Consider the following 19,193-nt stretch of genomic DNA (forward strand, 5'->3'; position numbering starts at 1 on the left):
GATATGTAACCCTTTACATGTTAAAATGTGTGTGTGTGTGTATGTGTGCTCACTGGGGTGTCTGAGTACCTACTGGTAAAAGCTTCACAATCTTACTTTAAAATTGATGCTTATAGGACCACAACCTTTCCATTTCTGAACAATTATACAGGGGATCTAGATATGTGCAATGCATTTTGATAATTGAGCGACTATTATCTTTAACAATAATCATCAGGGGAGGACCTTCCATGTCAATGGATAGGAAATACTGCTAAATGGACTCCTTCCCTGATTTTCTATAATCCTCTATCTTGTTTACTTGCTGTTTCTTTGTTCTTCACCTGCATTAAAACAAAACCTGCAGCTATTTTTGTATTTGCATAAATTAACACATCTTGGATTTCTGCCCAGATTCTGCAACATATCAGCCCTGTAGCATATCACTCACACCTGTCTACTTGTTACATGCTGTAAAGTGGGACTCCTCCAGTTGCCTTAGAATTGGTGGCTACATTACCTGCTTGAAAGAAGTGATATTACACACTCCACATTCTAAAGATTAGGGTTAGACACATTGCTCAGGTTGGATACTGGACCTGCTCTCTTTTTAGTCCCTTTCAAGACTATATAAGGAGACAGATTGGAAAAGAGAAAAAGAATGTCCTGCCTAGACTGCAGTGAGGGAGGAGAGAGAGGTGGTTACCCCTCTCCCATCCCTAACCAAGCGACACAGGTTGAGGTATTCCAAGAGCATCAATTTTAGTGATTCTGGTTGGCACCTCAGTCCTTAGTTGGTTTCCAGCAATCCGCATGCCTAATCTGGTGCTACGACTAGGGAAGCTGACTACTGCAAGAAAAACTTTCATACAGAGTCCCACATCAGCAGATGCCACCAGCAGCCACCAAACCAAGTCAGAATAGGACCTGTGATGTCTTCCCACCACAGACAGCTGGTCAGTTCTCTAGGAACAGCTCTACATACCCCCAGTCTCATCACTATTCCTCCTTCTTCCAATCATATTCCTAAAATTAATGGATTGACAGATTTAATAAACACATACAGAAGTGCTTCCTACATGTTATGAACTGTTCTACATGATTTACCAATATTAACTCACTTAATCTACATACTAACCCTCATGAGGTAGAGATTCCATATCCCTGCTTTACAGATGGGGAAGCTAAATCACCAGAGGTTAAATAATGTGCTTCAGAAATCACTAGAAATACAATTTGACCCAGCAATCCCATTATTGGTATACACCCAAAGGATTATAAATCATTCTACTATAAAGACACATGCACACGTATGTTTACTGTGGCACTGTTCACAATAGCAAAGACTTGGAACCAATCCAAATGCCCATCAATGAGAGACTGAATAAAGAAAATGTGGCACATATACACCATGGAATAGTATGCAGCCATAAAAAAGGATGAGTTCATGTCCTTTGCAGGGACATGGATGAAGCTGGAAGCCATTATTCTTAGCAAACTAACACAAGAACAGAAAACCAAACACCACATGTTCTCACTCATAAGTGGGAGGTGAACAATGAGAGAACACGGCCACAGGGAGGGGAACATCACACACTGGGGCCTGTTGGGGGGGTGGGGGACTAGGGGAGGGATAACATTAGGAGAAATACCTAATGTAGATGATGAGTTGATGGGTACAGAAAATCACCATGGCACGTGTATACCTATGTAACAAACCTGCACGTTCTGTACATGTACCCCAGAACTTAAATAATTAAAAAAAAATCAAAGCATCATAAAGTGGTCAAACTGGATGGAAACAGGCAATCTGGCTCCAGAGTTGCTGCCCTTAACCTCTAAGCTTATCCCCTCGTTGCCCCCAGGCCTCACACTGACACACCCTCCAAAGGCCAGGGTAAGAAGAGACCAAAAGCCTTCCCTATGCAAACTTCCTCAATACACAAGCCTGGCTGGAAATGGAGGAAAGGAAAGCAATGGTATTTAAATCAGGTACAGGAGGGTAGAAGTTTTAAACTGGCTTAACCTGATTTTTTAGTAACCAAAAACAATAATTAAAAAAAAACAAGAATTTCCCAAGACATAGCTAAGGAATAGGAATTTGATAGAGCCCAGTTAAAAGCACGGAACATGGGGAACAATAAAACCATTTCATATTTGTACATTTGGAATTCAGAGTCTCATATTAAACTAGCCATTGCCCCAATGACTTATCCCAGCTGTTGGTCATACCTTGCTGAAGTACAGAGATGATCCAGAAGAGATGACACCACACCCTTGTTCTGGTTTTACAATTTCTCCCCCAATAACTTCTTGCCAGTCAGACTCCCAGCCATTCTGGTTCTCAAAATCTGACATAATTGTGGACGGAAGGGCAGCTTCCGGGTGGCATTCAGTGCCTTGGTACCCCTGGTCACACCTATGAGAGAGCAGGGCTGAGTAGGCAAGTTACAGGCCCACCTGCTAATGCAATGGCCCCCTGACCTCAACCATTTCCCATGTCTTACTTTTGCTCAGGTCTTATCATTCACACTAGATTCTTCCCTACAGTGTTAATCTGGGTATATGGTAGTAACAACCCTCAGTTTTTTTCATACTCCCCTTAAAACTGATAGAATCTTTTCTTAAAATAAATAATGCTGTAAGGGTAGAATTTGGGCATCAAGTATTTATGAAGAAGGACATTGGTGTGTGTGCTTATGTGAGTGTGTGTTGGTGGGGGTGAAGGATAGTGGGATTTCCCTATAGCCTTAAAAAGTCACATATAAATGTCTGTCTGCTCAACCAACATCTAACTCAGGCCACATTTTATAGTTCCTTTTTCTGATTAAACTATGCCTTTTTTAGAGTCTTTAGGTATTCAAGTGTGTTCCTCTGTCCTCATTAGCAATAATCACCATCTCCCCATGTATACAACCTTGAACTTCTGGTGAAGTGGTGGAAGAGGGCATGCAGCAGGGTTTGACTAGTGCTCTAAGACTCTCAGTGGATGAAAAGGGAAACAATGGCAAGGCTCTTTTAATAAACTCTGATGTTGAAGCCCAGGAGGCCTTGTCTTGAGGTTAGAGTTTGAGATTTAGAATAAATGGTTTCATACTTATTTTAATGTAACAATATCTTTTACATCTAAAATAAGAACAGAAAGGAGGACTTGTTTCTTTTGGCTATGCCATTATTTATTGGTCTATCCATATCACTCTGATGACAACTGCTGTAGTATCCTCCAGCCACAAATCTTGAGAAGGATGGACTTCGCCGCGCTTTCTGGTGCACATACCTGCATATGCCATGATCGCATGAGCCATGCCCACTGCACATGTTGGGGCACTGCTGCCCAATGTAAATGCTGTCCAAAGCCCATTCGTCTTGAGCAGTGTAATAGCTCTGGCTCCAACGGAAGCGGGTAGCACTGGACCTAGAAGCAAGGTATAGTATAACAAAAACTGTTTCAGCAGTGACATTAGCAAAGAATGTCAGAGTCCAAAATCTTTCAGCTAACTAACTTTCTGGAACTTGAGCTTGGCTGGCATCATTTTTCTTTAATTTCCACTCAATTATCGTCCAATGCAACAATTCTATCATGAAAGAAACTTAAAGAGAAATCTGTCTATTGGATGCAATTCAATCTTAATTTGAGATGTTTTAAAGAAAAACACAGTATCAGATTTTGTTGGTTGCACAGATTTGTTGCTAGAAAAAGTACTAAGAAAGAATATTAAAAAATAAAGACATCTACTAAACTGAACCTATCTTTCTTTTTCTTTTCTTTTCTTTTTTTTTTTTTTTTTTGAGATGGAGTCTCACTCTGTTGCCCAGGCTGGATTGCAATGGTATGATCTTGGCTCACTGCAACCTCTGCCTCCTGGGTTCAAGCCATTCTCTTGCCTCAGCCTCCCAAATAGCTGGGATTACAGGCACACACCACCATGCCTGGCTAATTTTTGTATTTTTAGTAGGGATGGGGTTTCACCATGTTGGCCAGGCTGGTCTTGAACTCCTACCTCAGATAATCCACCCGCCTTGGCCTCCCAAAGTGTTGGGATTACAGGCGTGAGCCACCACACCCTGCCAACTGAGCCTTTTATAGACAAAAATGTAAGATGTTTAACCTTAGAGTAATAGAATTTCTTACAATAAATACAGTAGTTATTAGGACACTTTCAGCTAGTTCATAATATAAAACAAAAGTTTTGTTTGGGGGTATTGTTTTGGGGTTGAGGGGACATACCACAATGTACTATATTACAAAGAAGAATATCTGGATGCTAAATTCTGCTTATTTCTGAAACACTAACTTGCCTGAGTTTCATGGATAAACTGATCTTAAGTGGGGATGAAAATTAAACAGTTCATTACACAGACAGAAACACTTGGGACCTTAATTCATTGAAACGAAATACAAAGTCCAGAGAAGTGGATATTTTGAGAGTAATGTCAAGAAGGTGTCTGTCTATTCATTGACTGCTATAAAACATTCTTTTAAAATTATAGCATATTTTTCACCTGTAGGAATTTTCAGGGACCTGTGGTTCTTTTGGTCAAAGGGATAAATGAAACAAAGAAACAAAACATGATTTGCAAAATTACTGTGGATGCTCAGTTCCACTGAAGGAACCTTTCCCAAGCACACTATATACAGATACCCTTGATCTTAATGATCTAAATGATCCATTAAAGTCTACTGCATCAATTACCCACATATTAAGTACTCCCTAAGTACATAACAGACTGTTAAAATTCTGACTAAGCCTTTATTGTTTATTTTATTCTTTATTGTTTATTTTATCAATGATCTGTGACTAATAGGTTGTATTTTCATTTCTAGTAGGATAATACCAGGATTCACAGAGGTGCATCCAGTAGACACAGGGTTGCTGCATATCAGTGCTTGTCATGGAACATACGATGGGACAGATGTACCACCTCTTCTATGGTAATCAGTTTATATTTGTAATCAAACAGCCATCACAGTTTTCATAGTCCCACTAAGAAATGGTTTTTAGAAAAGCCTGCTATAAATGTAGATGCATTATCTCAGAGCAGAGAGCGCTACAGAATAGAAGTAAATAAGACTTATGCACCTTGTCATCCCGAAAAGGAAAGCTGAGTTTACTTTTAAGATAGATTTTAATCTGAGTCAGGTCCACGGCCATGGGTGACTAGATTGTGAGCTCTTTGGGGATAGGGATATCTTTAGTCTCCATAGTTTGCACAGGAACAGAATAAAGTAGGTGTCCAAAAAAGTTCGCTAAAACAGTAAGTCAGTGAGTGGATGAACAGGTCAGTAAAGGGCAGCCTGCTTATGGCTTCTGTAGGTGACGGAATGAAGAATGCACTAGTAGTTGGGGGACAAGGCCCCCAGGACCCTGGTTCTGCAACTTAGCAGCTCTGTGACCTTTAGTGAGAAATATAAGCCTTCACGGGCTTGTAGTTCCTCACCTCTCAAATAAAAAGTTTGGGCAAACTAATTTCTAAGATCCCTTCCAGCTCTCAAATATAATGATTCCTCTGCTGGTATGTTGACCAAGTGACAACTTATTTTCTTTACAGTTACATGCCTATAAAAAACCCATGGCACCCATTAATTTGAGATTTTTTTTACTTCCAAATGTGAAAATGGGCAGGGGGAAGGGTTTCAGAAACTTGTCTTAGGTTACATAGTTTATGCTTCTAAACAGTCACATGCAGACACATTCAAAATTGTTTTCCTAAGTAAATTAATCCTTATATGCATCTTATGAACTTTTAAAAAAGATATTATTTCCTTAGGACACAAAACTTCAAGGGGACAATTCCATTTAAAACCACAATCCGGTATGTGATGTTCCCCTTCCTGTGTCCATGTGTTCTCATTGTTCAATTCCCACCTATGAGTGAGAACATGCGGTGTTTGGTTTTTTGTCCTTGCGATAGTTTGCTGAGAATGATGGTTTCCAGCTTCATCCATGTCCCAACAAAGGACATGAACTCATCATTTTTTATGGCTGCATAGTATTCCATGGTATATATGTGCCACATTTTCTTAATCCAGTCTATCGTTGTTGGACATTTGTGGGGTGGGGGGAGGGGGGAGGGATAGCATTAGGAAATACACCTAATGTTAAATGATGAGTTAATGGGTGCAGCACACCAACATGGCACATGTATATATATGTAACAAACCTGCACGTTGTGCACATGTACCCTAAAACTTAAAGTATAATAGTAAAAAAAAATAAAACCACAATCCACAGTTTAATGTGCTAATGTTAATTAAGAGAAAAGGCAGGAAAAAGAGATTGAATATTGGCTTCAGTTTTATTGAGAAAAAAAAATTAGTTGTGTGAGCAATTTCCAGCTGTCACACGTGAGAAGACAAGGTGCAAAGTCTCTGATCTGCAGCGTTATCATTGCTGTGTCTCTCCCTCAATACAAATATTTAAATTGCCAATTTTTTCTTTGTCTCCCTCTCAAAACTAAGTAATCTTAGGAAGAAAATCTTGTCCACTTTGGATTGAGTCTGAAGGCAGAACTACTGCTGTGTGGGTCATGAAATGAAGTTGACTTGCATTTAAAATCTAAACTCTCTGGATTCCCCAAAGCAACAAAACTTGACTCCTTTATTTGATTTTTCCTTCCCATATAACTTGAAGACTGAAATGAAACAGTATTGAATAGTCTCTTCATACTTAGGTTACCTGAGGAATCAAGGTAAATGAAGGCTGACTAAATTGTATTTTCCACCTTCAGAGTTCCTGTAATTACATTTACCCAATTATTCTGAAACTCATTCACTCATTAGGTGTTGATTTGTTTATGAAGTCAGCGATTGACAGCTGTTTGAGTCTCATCAGGCCATGTTCTTATGTAAATGTCTCTCATAAAAACAAAATTAATTTTCATTGGGTAACAAATGTTCATACACAATATAATTTCTCTACGCAGGTATATACATTCAGTATTTCCATTCTAAGTTGCCCTATCTAGCACATTTCCCAAAGTTAACAAATATGTGATAATGCAGGGACCACATTTGCTTTCATGTATTCAATTTATAATTGCATATGTTTAAATCAAAACAGCAGAACAAAGATTTGGCCAAAAAAAGATTACTGCTACAAACTGCATTCCCTTTCCCCAATGCTTGAGAAAAACCTGCTATTTGCAAAGGTTTAAAATTATCAAAATAAATAAAGTTATCAAGACTTCCAAGGAAAGTAAATATACTTTATTTTTATGGCAGAGCTTTTAAGCATTATAGATCCAAAAACAATGACAATAACTAGTAGAATATGATTTTTTTTTGAAATGTAGCAATAATGTTTAGTTTAAATATTAGTCAGTAGGAATGTTAAGATAAATATCCTGCTGGGTTGTTTTTAAAAAAATATTTTCACTTTTTTTTTCCAGGGCTTTGAAGGATATTTGGAAAAGCAGAATTAAATTACTTGTTACATATACTTAAAGGTAAGTGGTCTCGGGAATAATTTAGTAGAAAATTTATCTAACATCATAATATTAACTATTTATTAAAAGAGATACTTTATAATAAAACATCTCTTTAGCACATTGAGGCTCATCAAGTTAAAATTCTATTTAATTCCCCAATGTCCAATAAGCACAACTACTACCTGCCAGGTACTCCAGGGAACTTAAACGCTTATGGGTTAATATATTTCCTTTCAGTGTGTATTTAACACTGATGATAATTAACCTTTTCTGACTGTACTAAAACTTCCAACTTGGTGTTGCTATCTTTTGAGCTAGAAAATAATAATGCAGCATACAATTTGAGTGTCAAAGAACCTGCAAAGGCTTTTCTGATAAGGCCAACATTTTCTGAATTTGCCTAAGCTACATCAAATAAGAACAATAGTTCATAATGTTTCTAGGGACAAAAAGACCTCTCTAAAATATACTATTAGGCCAGGCGCGGTGGCTCATGCCTGTAATTTCAGCATTTTGGGAGGCCGAGGTGGGTGGATCACCTGAAGTCAGGAGTTCAAGACCAGCCTGGCCAACATGACAAAACCCCATCTCTACTAAAAATACAAAAAATTAGCTGAGTGTAATGGGGCATGCCTGTAGTCCCAGCTACTTGGGAGGCTGAGGCAGGAGAATCACTTGCACCCGGGAAATGAAGGCTGCAATGAGCCAAGGTCGTGCCACTGCACTCCAGCCTGGGTGACAGAGCAAGACTCTGTCTCAAAAAAAAAAAAAAAATACACTAACAATAGTATTTTACCATCATAATTTTGAAAGTGTGCTTCACATGTTAATGAGTAAAAAACAACAATTTTTATATGAGGGAAATATACTTAATTGTAAAATAATGAAAAAACAAACCTCAGTAGCTCTGTTTTGAGTATGAGCAGTATTTCAATTGTTTGAAGTGTTGTTTTGCATAAATTTGACACATATGCTTGGAATACCATTGAAATTAAGTAAAAGTCTTGACTATATTCCCAGCAGTAGACATAAAAAAGGAGAATGCTAGAGAAAGTAGCAACTTGTTATACAAGGCATTAGTAGAGTATCTAGGAAATGGCTCACAGTTGGAAACAGAAAAATCTGTGGAAATCAAATTTCAAGCATTGTATTCCAACTGACATAATAATGCATCCTTCAAAATAATCAAAAAGGGATTTTTACGTAATGCAGGAATTCAATCTTCAACTAAAGGTGTAAAAATAACTCTAGGTTGGTATCTAACCAATTGTTTTTGTGTAGAGTCTAACTTTTATATAAAATAACCTGAGAGGGTTTATTTAGTAATTTTCTTTTTACAAAAGAGTGATTGTTAGGCAGATACTACAGAATAATATAATACTTATCTCTTTCATGCTTTTTCTTCTGCACAAATTACAGAATCTTAGAACTACAGGACTGGAGGGACCTGTAAGATCATGTAATTAAACCTTTTCATTATACTTACAAGGATCTGGCCTTGAAGAGGTTGTGAATGGTTAAGATCACGTGATTAATTAATCATTGGTAGAGCTACACTGAGAATTCAGGCCTTCTAATTTCTAGTTTAAGGATTTTTCTTTGGGTGAGTTCATCCTGAACCAGGAATTGTTTAATTTTTTCCCCAAATATTACATTTTTTGAGTGATCAATCTAACACAAAACAATGTAATATTTGGGAAAAAATGATTGTGCTTTTTTCTTTCACACTATTGAACGCTTAACTTTCTTCCTAGTTTACTGAGGCCTTTGTTTCCTGGGGGATAATTTTTAGTGTTACTGAAAAAACATGAATAGAGAAAGGGTGTATATTAAGCTTTTGATATACAAAAGTAAGGGTTTGCAACGAGAAAACAGCTTTGCAATCCAAATTACTTGAATTTCTAAATTCCTATATTCCTTTTTGCATGTCAAACCGAAAGTAACCGACTCACTGAGTTCTCCCATAAAAAGAAGAAGCCAGGTCAAGTAGGAAGGTCAGAGAAGGCTAGGACAGTTTGGAAACCACATTTTCATATTTGTCATTAGCTCTCTTTTTCAAATATCATTCACATAAATGAAAGGTTTTGGTCTTTTGATAATGAAATAAAAAGAATAAACATCATGCTATTGTGCTTAACTTGCCTTCATATTCAAGTCATACTTGAATCAATAGAGATAGAATTGAATCAAAAGGGATAGTCAAAATTAAAGTGACAGCCATATCTAAAGATGTCATCTCACCAAGTTTTCTGGGGAAGAAGCACTATGACTCTTCTCCACTGTGTAAACTCACTGGCATGGTAAATACTTGCTGATGTAAATTCCTGACAACTTGGCATACTTGGAAGGCATTCCTGAAAGAAAGTTAGGCACAAATCAAATGCAGCTTCTGTTTTCCTCAGGTGAAATATATCTACTCACCCACTGTAAGTGAAAAAGACCTCAGAGAAATCTAATGTCATAATCTTAACTATCTGTGATATGGAAACAATCCATGATTTTTCTTTCCATGAAGCTAAAACTTCATAGAAAGTCTTAAAATTATTTAATAATTTCAAATGAGGTGCCATAATGAAATTGAATATTTCTCAATACTCGCACGTACAAACAGACATGGATTAGGATTCTGTTTTTAGGCCTGTTATCATAACATTGGCATTTGGTAAAAATTAGTTTATTCACTATGATATTTATCCATTTGTTGCAATGGCAGATTGCTAAGATATATATGAATTTTATTCCAAGATCTATATATTTCTTCTCTGTTTCTAAAGACAAGAGATACCACATTCTTAATATGGTCTACCTATAGGTAGTGACAGATGAAGACACCTTATGGGGAAAAAAGAAAGGGACACATTTATAAAGAAAGATGGATAGAGAAAATAATACTCAAAACATCATTTGAGGGTAGCCAGTTTTGGAAGTTATTTTCATTTCTTTTTTATTTCCAATTATTCTTTAATATCTGTCGTGAAGAATGTGGCATTTTTGTAATCCTTTGCTGACTTTATGTTAATTCTAAGTTACAAATACTAAATAACACTGTTTCTTTTCAACCAAAGCTAAACTTCTAGAACGGTATTTTTTTTTTTTTTTTTTTTTTTTTTGGTGGCTTCCTAGGTAAAAGGCAGAAGGTTACCTGTTACAAGGTTTAGGGAAACTAGACTTACTTCTTGGACGAGGTGCCAGGTAAGGCCATGGTTGGTCGAGTACTCCAGCTTCACCTGGTTGTCCATGTGTGGGGTGTATTTCTGGCCACATCCCATCACCAAACTGAACTGAATCATATAGGATGCTCCTATCTGCATTGATTGTGTTTCCACATAGCGCATACTTGAGGCAAGTTTAGAATCTCCTGTAAAACTGAAAGAGACAGAGATGGAAATCAGAAAATTCTAAACACAATGCATTAGAGAAAAATTAAAGTCTTCACTTCACACTATATACCAAAATAATTTCATTTTACTTATTTAAACCTTGCCAAATTGTAGAATGGATTTCGGTCAATCTAATAAATGCAATTTGAAACAAGCTTTCAAAGATGCAACTTTTTTAAAAAAAGTTAACATCCATAGTTGTCAAATGTACCTAAAATTGGGTACCCACTCATATAGTGCTCATGAATATAAACCTTTTGACTCATTAATCTCACTGGTTGAAATCTATCCTGAGAAAATAATTTTAAATTTAGAGACAGTTTTTATAAAATATGAAAAGTATTACAGGATTACTGCTAATAGTAATTGGTAACAATGTCAATGTCAAAATGGAAGGCTTAAGTAAAATGGTAGAGCACTTGACAGAACATTATCCATCTTTCACATATTTATAGATAATATAATCACATTAAAATGTATATGATGAAATAAGTCCTTTTTTTTTTTTTTTTGAGACGGAGTTTTGATCTTAGCTCACCGCAACCTCCGCCCCCCAGGTTCAAGCGATTCTCCTGCCTCAGCCTCCCTAGTAGCTGGGATTACAGGCATGTGCCACCACGCCCGGCTAATTTTGTATTTTTAGTAGAGATGGGGTTTCTCCATATTGGTCAGGCTGGTCTCAAACTCCCGATCTCAGGTGATCCGCCCGTCCTGGCCTCCCAAAGTGCTGGGATTACAGGAATGAGCCACCGTGCCCAGCCTGAAATAAGTCTTAAAAAGCCATAAAATCATGCATGAAGGAAATTCACCAGAATGTTTGCAGTAGCTGTGTTTGGTGGCAGGAAATTTGCGATTTACAATTTTCTTTTTGTTTTCCTTATTTTTCAAATGGCCTTTACCGAAAACATCATAATATAGTTTTAATGGTTGTGTCTCAAATCAGTAAAATTCACGTCACGGGTCCCAATTAAGTACTATGTAATTGCAGATTGTTTGAAGGTAGGCAAATTAATTTTTTAAGAAAAAACTGCTCAGGAGTTTGTAATCTATCACAGAAGATTAAATTATAGACATATTATATTGTAGTTACATGAGTCAATGTAAATATTCCCAGGGTCAATCACACTAAGGTTTGTCCATCACAGTACTTGTTTCTGCTATTCTGAAGCAGTTTCAGTACCATTGTTAGTTAACCTGTTAGTCAGAGGGCACAGCTGATGTGGACAAAAAGGCTAAGGCAATACTCTGTGAAATCGTTGAGATATTTAATAAATTTTCTTAATTACCTTTTGCTGAATCAGCCAAAAAAGGATAACTATTCTGACTTGCTTCTGGCAGAGATTAAGATGTTATTTAATGATGGAATATTGTCCACATACAGGATTACCATGGACTTAAACTCAAGGTTATAAAATATAAGCAGCTTTCCCCAACAATGAATAATTACCATTAAACTAACAGTTTCAAAAGTAAGGTTTTGCAGTTGGACAATGAAGAGAGGAATAAAATGGAAAAGCCCATTCTCTGCTTTAGGTGAATGGTCAATAAAAGAAAGGGAAAAGTCATATTCAATACCGCTAGTCTTGCAAATCCAGTTAAGAGACAGCAAATGCCACAACTTGTTTATTATCATTGTTAAAGATGTCTACCATTTGTGGAATCTTGGCCATGTCCTAAGACACAATATCCACATTACTTTCCTTAGTTCCATCTTTCAGTAACTCTGTGTAGTAGGAATAATTATTTCTTTTTAACAGATGAGAAAATGGGGCTAGTATATGGGGTACTCAATGGGAAACCAGCTTTGCCTGACTCTACAGCTTCTTAACCAATACACTATATCCTTGTTTTTCTATTACTGTAACATTGGGAGAGAAAAAACACTGCATTTTGGAATAATTTTTTGTTTTGTTTTTGTTTTGTTTACAGTGAATGTACAAATCACTAACTTTCAGTTACTATGCAATGATACTCTGATGTTAAAAATATAAAACCATGATTGCTGTTATGTGTTTGGATCCACAGGATGCAATCTGGAAAATACCAAGCTGTGGAATGCAATTTTTAGCAATATTGGAAAAATAAATCAACACAGAATAAAAATCATAGTAAGCCATAGAGGCACACACTTGTCTATACTGCTCCTAGGGTCTTTTAAGTAGTCAAAAGAAATCCCAAATGCTTACCTCTGCAAGAAATAGGCATTGCTTTTAGCTTCAAGGGTTAAATGTCTCTCTAAAATCCTTTATGAGGAAGATACTTAGAGGCAGCCAACTAGGCTTCATTTAAATTGTTTGCTTTAAAGACACACCAGTCTCCTGGGCATCGGGGGAAAAAGCCTAACAGTGCCTGGTAGTACATAGGCTGAAGGGTCTGCAAATGACAGAGCCAACAATGCTTTCTCACTCATGCCATCAACAGTATTTCCCCACCTGACCATTTCTGAAATAACTTAAGATTATTTTTACAATCAGCTTCTTGTAAATTTCTCCCTTCTGAGATGGTTTCGTGTCCTCATAATTCTATACAGAAACAGAAGAAAATGCTGTGTTTTACAAATATTGCCTGCACCTAATGTTTGCATGATTACAAATGTAACTATGAAATTGGCTGAAGAGAGGAAGTATTCAATGCTGAGGAGAGTCATGTGCTCTGTGAGCTATTTTGGAATAGCTGATAACAGATTTTAAAGGTGCCAAGACACCAAGAAAGAAACAAGATAAAAATTATGTAAAATAATAGATTAAATAAGCAAAATGAAGGCAGTTAAACAATGATAACCAAATTTTTGCTTAGCAACTGTATCTGTTCAACCGGTAGAATAGGAGTCTAGAGTTATTTGGTGTTTCCCATTTCCTATTGCAAATGCTTTAGTGTGGACTGATCCAGCTGCCAGTCACAGCCTCTTCCTTTTAGTCACTATCCAGTGATTGGTCCAGGGGTGGCCATGTGACCAGCAATGGGTTCTCACCAATGAGATATAAGTAAAAGGTGGAAGGTGAATTTATCCATTTGGCTTTCATTAAAGTGTTTTAAAAGGTAATCAGTGGAATTGGCTGCCACATCCTTTTCCCTGTTGCTCCTATGGTCATCTTTCCTCTCTAGGGGGCAGCAGCCATCTTGTGACAATAATGGAACATTATTAGATAAAGACCTCTCTGCTGAGATTGTGGAACAGAAAAGTGAGAGAACCTGGGTCCCCAATGGCCTTGTTAAGGTGCTCACAAGCCCAGGACTGCCTATTCTAGGACTGCTTGTTACAAATGACAGACAAGCCTCTTTAATTTATGTTATGGTCAGTCTTTTCTTGTTGTGTTTGTTGTAATCTACAGCTGAACGCATTTCTAAGTGATACATCTGTCATACTTCCTGGTACTATATGATATCTATCCTGATGCCTTAATATGAAGCAAAATAACACAGAAAAGCACTTTAAACTCCAGACCATTCATAGCATTAGTCTACTTGATTGTCTCTGGTTTATTCAAGACTGGCAGTGATACTGGGTCTGTTTTCTTTCACAGACTGTGATCCTTTAACTTACAAAACTGCTCCTCTTTGCTGCTTGTCTAAATCAAGACATATTTATAAAGGCAAACATGAAGCTGAACTTCTTTTCTGTTACAATCATAGGAACAGAAAAGAACAGCCCACATCAGCATTTTGGGGAGAAATTCTGGAGAGAGAAGGCATTGGGAATCAGGAGGCTTAGCTTTATTTATATTGACTTGCAAGGTTGCCTCAAAAATAAAGCTCCTACATCTAATTGCAAGATTTAATGAGAGAATGGGGATAACTCCACTTAGGACAGGGTTACCTTTCTAGCATTCTTTATTCCCACCTCCAAGAAGGCTAGTAGGCTATGACACTGGCCAAATGGATAAGAGCTTAGTGGAATTTGAGTCTCCACAGTTCTCTGACTAGTCCATACTACAGCTCCTTTGCCTCACCCTCCCTTGCTTAATCTCATGTATTGCTGAGGATCTGTTTTTTGATAAGGTCGGAAGCCTGTCCACAGGGAGGGATCATATCTTATTCATCTCTGCATCCCCTAAAGCCCTCAGAACCTTGCCTACAACTCACAGAAGCACATTGTTTTGGACATCGTGATTTTCTAACAGCTGGATTATCTCACTTGACCTTTGAGTCAAGACCCTCTGGGAGACCATCAGGGATCCTTAACATTGTGTTATGGAGAAGGAAAATGGAGAAGCTGAGTTGTTGGCCTCAGGGTCACACAGTTACTAAAAAGCTAGAAACTAGGCCTTCTGGTTTCTCCTTTGAAGTCCTTTCTACTATGTCCTGCCTATCAAAGGCTCCCAAAGAATGTTTGTTAAATAAAATGAGCATGTGAGTAAGGTCTCTCAACTGGGGAGTAGGGAAGTTTAACAAAACTATAGTTACTTAAATGCTGTAATGAATACCGACAAGGTTTTGAGAGTTTCTGCATTTTCCCAGAGCCTCTTTCCCATCTCCAGAAAAAAGCCTCTTTTATATGAAAGGCAGACACACATAGCCAAAGTGTTAGAATACTTGAGCCACAAAGTTTCTTAAAAGCAAATTCATGTCAAACAGCCAAGCTACCTAGGGAACTGAGCCATTTTTTGCAATGGAGCCCATCTCTTTAAGAGCAGTTTAGTATATAAGTCAATATGGATGAAATCTCACTATTCATGTGCCATAAGGGAAGCTAACGCATCCATATTCACATTTCTTAGAAATCTAAGCAACATTCTATTATTTTCAAGGGTCCCACAGAAAAAACAGCTCTGCAGAGCTCATTTCTAGAGAAACAGAAGAGCCATACAATGTTGTTTTTGTTTTGATACCATTCAGAAGTTATATTCATCTGAAGAAGAAGAGGTGAATGAATCTACGCCTCTCTGATATCATTCTTTTATTGGTTATGTTCTTGTAATCATCAAAGAAATGTTTACCAGATTAGATAGAAAAACTTGTTGATGTTGTGGGCTTAAAGGCAGCATTTTAACTCACTTGTTATTTCTATGATATTACATTTCAAAACAAACAACCATATTATTTTAGTGGATTATAGAAATTGTATACTTATTGGAAAAAACAACTCGATAATATAAAAGCAGCATTTTTTAAAAGGTAAAAATGGGCAATTCCACCTTCTAGAGATGACCACAAAATGTACAGTTATGTTTTGGTAAAAATACTTAGACAGTTTTTCTCATGTGTACACACACATACTTACTTTTCTTTTTTTAAAAAAATTATGAAATCATAGTAAATATGCTTTACTCCTTTTTACAACTTTTAATTGCCATCTTTCTATATTGAAAAAATATGGTGAGACATTTGATTTTTAATGAATCAAGCCAATCTTCAATTATAAAAATTTGGGGAGGTTGTTTTCACTTTTTACTATTATAAGAAATGCTTCTATAATATACAGTATATCTTTGTGCACTTGTCCAATTATTTTCTTGGGATAAATTCCCAAAAGCAGATTGCTTTGTTAAAGCAAATACACACTTAAAAAGTTGACACTTATTGTCAAGCTGCCCTCCAAAAAGATTGCACCAAGTTACATTTACCAAGAACATCAACAACGACTGAGGTGCCACTTCTTACTACTTGTCAATACTGAACTTTGATGATACTTTTTATTTTGGTCACTTTATGCCTACACTCTCTTAACCTACATTTTTTGATTAGTAAAGAAGTTAAGAGGCTATTCATGTTTATTGGCTATATACATAGTGTGTGTGTGAAGCTTTTTCATGGACTTTGCCCATTTTTAAAGTGGGTTTATTTTTACTTACTGATTTGTAAGAGTTCTTTACACATTGAGGATATATAGTCTGTCATATGTGTTGAAAATATTCCCTTGCTTCAAATTTGTTGTAATGTTTTGTTTCTTTAGGGAGGTTTGTCCTCCCAAAACACAAGTTTAAAATTTTTAAGTAGTGGAATATGACTGTTATAGTCCCTGATTCTGGTGTCATGTTTTATTGGTATCTTTTGAGACTGTCTCTGAGCCTAGTTCATGATATTTTCATAAATGTCTACTGGACATCTGAAAGGAATCTATATATATGTGTGTGTATATGTATATATGCATGTGTGTGTATATATATATGCATATGTGTATATATGTGTAGATATATGTATATATATGTGTGTGTGTATATATATATTCCTTTCAGATATATATATATATACATTTTATTTGTAGGGTACAATCTTTATCTACTAAATCTTGCCTGTTAATTACTGCTATAGTTTGGATGTTTGTCCCTCCAAATCTCATTTTGAAATTTGTTCCCTAATGCTGAAGATGGGTCCTAATGGGAGATGTTTGGGCCATAGTGGTGGATCTTTCATGAATGGCTTGGTACTGTCCTTGAGGTAATGAGTGAGTTCTTGCTTTATTAGTTTCCCTGAGAGCTGGTTCTTAGAAACAGCCTGGTACCTCCCTGCCCTGTCTCCTGCTTCCTCTGTCGCCATGTCATCTCTGTACCCACTGGCTCCCCTTCTCCTTCTGCCATGAGTGGAAGCAGCCTGAATCCCTCACCACAGGCAAATGTCGGCACTGTACTTCTTGCGCAGTCTGCAGAACTGTGAGCCAAATAAACCTCTTTTCTTTACAAATTACCCAGCCTTGGGTAATCTTTATAGGAACAGAAATGAACTAAGACAATTACCTTCTTAATTTGTCTATGTTCTCACTTATTTTTTGTTGGCTTGATCCATCAAGGACTAGAGCATAAAATTAAAATAACACTCTAAATTATTGTGGTTGTAATTTTCCATTTGTAACTTGAACAGGTTTTGCATGATAGTCCCCATTCTACGGTATTCAATGTGTGGGACTGATTTTACCCTCCCATGGGCTTCTCCCTCTGATAGCACCACCTGTTACTGGTCTCTAGCCTCTCGTTCTGCCTAGAAGAGGCAGAAGCTACAGCTCCAAATTTGGAATCTCTCTACCAATGCATTTTGGCATGTATTTACCCAATACTTCATTTAAAATGTCTTTATGGATTTCTAAGTGGATAGAGAACTTCTTATTTATCTAGTTAAGATTTTTGGGTTATGTCAGGAATCAAAAATTTTTTGGAATACACGTGCTTCTCAGCATCTGTTTCAGGCTCTTTTTATACTTTTTTTCCCTAGCACCTGTGTTGTTTTGCTTATCTTTACCTTTCCTATTTAAAGTTCACAGTGTATATTCTTCAGCTTTTTAATTCCCATTCCCATTCTCTCAGTTTGGAAATTTACACATAGTTATTCAATTCAGGGCTAGAATCTTACTTTAAGCTAGATAAACTTTTAGGCCAGTAAAAAACATAAGTTGAGTTTCTTGGCTGCTGTTAATTAAGTATTTACACTGGCCGGGCACGGTGGCTCACACCTGTAATCCCAGCACTTTGGGAGGCCGAGGTGGGCAGAGCATGAGGTCAGGAGATCGAGACCATCCTGGCTAACATGGTGAAACCGAGTCTCTACTAAAAACACACACACACACAAATTAGCCAGGCGTGGTGGCAGGCACCTGTAGTCCCAGCTACTCGGGAGGCTGAGGCAGGAGAATGGCATGAAACCAGCTTGCAGTGAGCCGAGATCACGCCACTGCATTCCAGCCTGGGTGACAGAGTGAGACTCCATCTCAAATAAAAAAATGAAAAAAAATTCAGCATTTACAGAAAGATGCTATCCAGTGAAAACTCACATCAAATTGGGTGCTTAGTGGCAGTTTACTCTCAAGGATCAGATAACTTCATGGGAGATAGAATGGGGGGGAATGTGTCCGCTGTGAGGTTCAGGTTGTCTGTACACAATGGCCATGATGACCACAAATGAACGCTGTCTCCTCTTTCTAACTGGGCTATGTGCACTCACAGCAGTGCTGCTGTGGGACGGGAGATTCTTTCAGAAGCCACAGAGAGCAGCTCCTCCACCCCTTCTGTTGAAGTCCAGATTCCATTTTCAGCCCAGCCACTCGCCCGTGTCTCCTGTGGAACTAGGCCAATTTACCCAACATTTCAGATGCCAGCAGCTAATTCCAAAAACTTTAACAAATATATAGTTTTAAAGTTTATAGAAATTTGTTGGTGAGATCATGGTTTCAAAGATTGCTGTCAAGTTTCTGTTGATGAGTCTTCATTTTGCCCACCTCACGGCATTTTTAGAAAATGCGTGTCAGCTGGAGCAATCTGTGGACGAAAAAGCAAACCTCTGCTAGGTGCCTGCTGGAGGGGAGTCAGTGCAAAGCACAGTGTGGGCTGTGGCCCCCAGAGAAGAAGGGAAAGAGGGAAACCAAGGGTCAGAGATGGGCCGACTGCAGGAGACCACGCACCCAGGGAAGAATCAATCCTCACAGCTCTCATGGTGCCTGCCCGCCTTTTGTCAGGAAAGAGTGTGTGTGTATGTGTT

At 37.5% G+C, this 19,193-nt stretch overlaps 1 protein-coding gene across 2 annotated transcripts in view; it reads right to left on the reverse strand.

Moving 5' to 3' along the window:
- Positions 1-19,193, reverse strand: part of RELN (reelin) — a 529,179-nt gene that overhangs the window by 138,850 nt on the left and 371,136 nt on the right. For both annotated transcript variants that reach the window (XM_054494994.1, XM_063667694.1), the window contains exons 21-24: positions 10,581-10,773; positions 9,649-9,761; positions 3,257-3,394; positions 2,212-2,398 (exon numbers count right to left, since the gene is read on the reverse strand). In XM_054494994.1, the coding sequence (XP_054350969.1) occupies positions 2,212-2,398; positions 3,257-3,394; positions 9,649-9,761; positions 10,581-10,773 (631 nt within the window). The remainder of the gene's footprint in view (positions 1-2,211; positions 2,399-3,256; positions 3,395-9,648; positions 9,762-10,580; positions 10,774-19,193) is intronic.

This window comes from Pongo pygmaeus, chromosome 6 (genome assembly GCF_028885625.2).
Source record: "Pongo pygmaeus isolate AG05252 chromosome 6, NHGRI_mPonPyg2-v2.0_pri, whole genome shotgun sequence".
NCBI classification, from domain to species: Eukaryota; Metazoa; Chordata; class Mammalia; order Primates; family Hominidae; genus Pongo; species Pongo pygmaeus.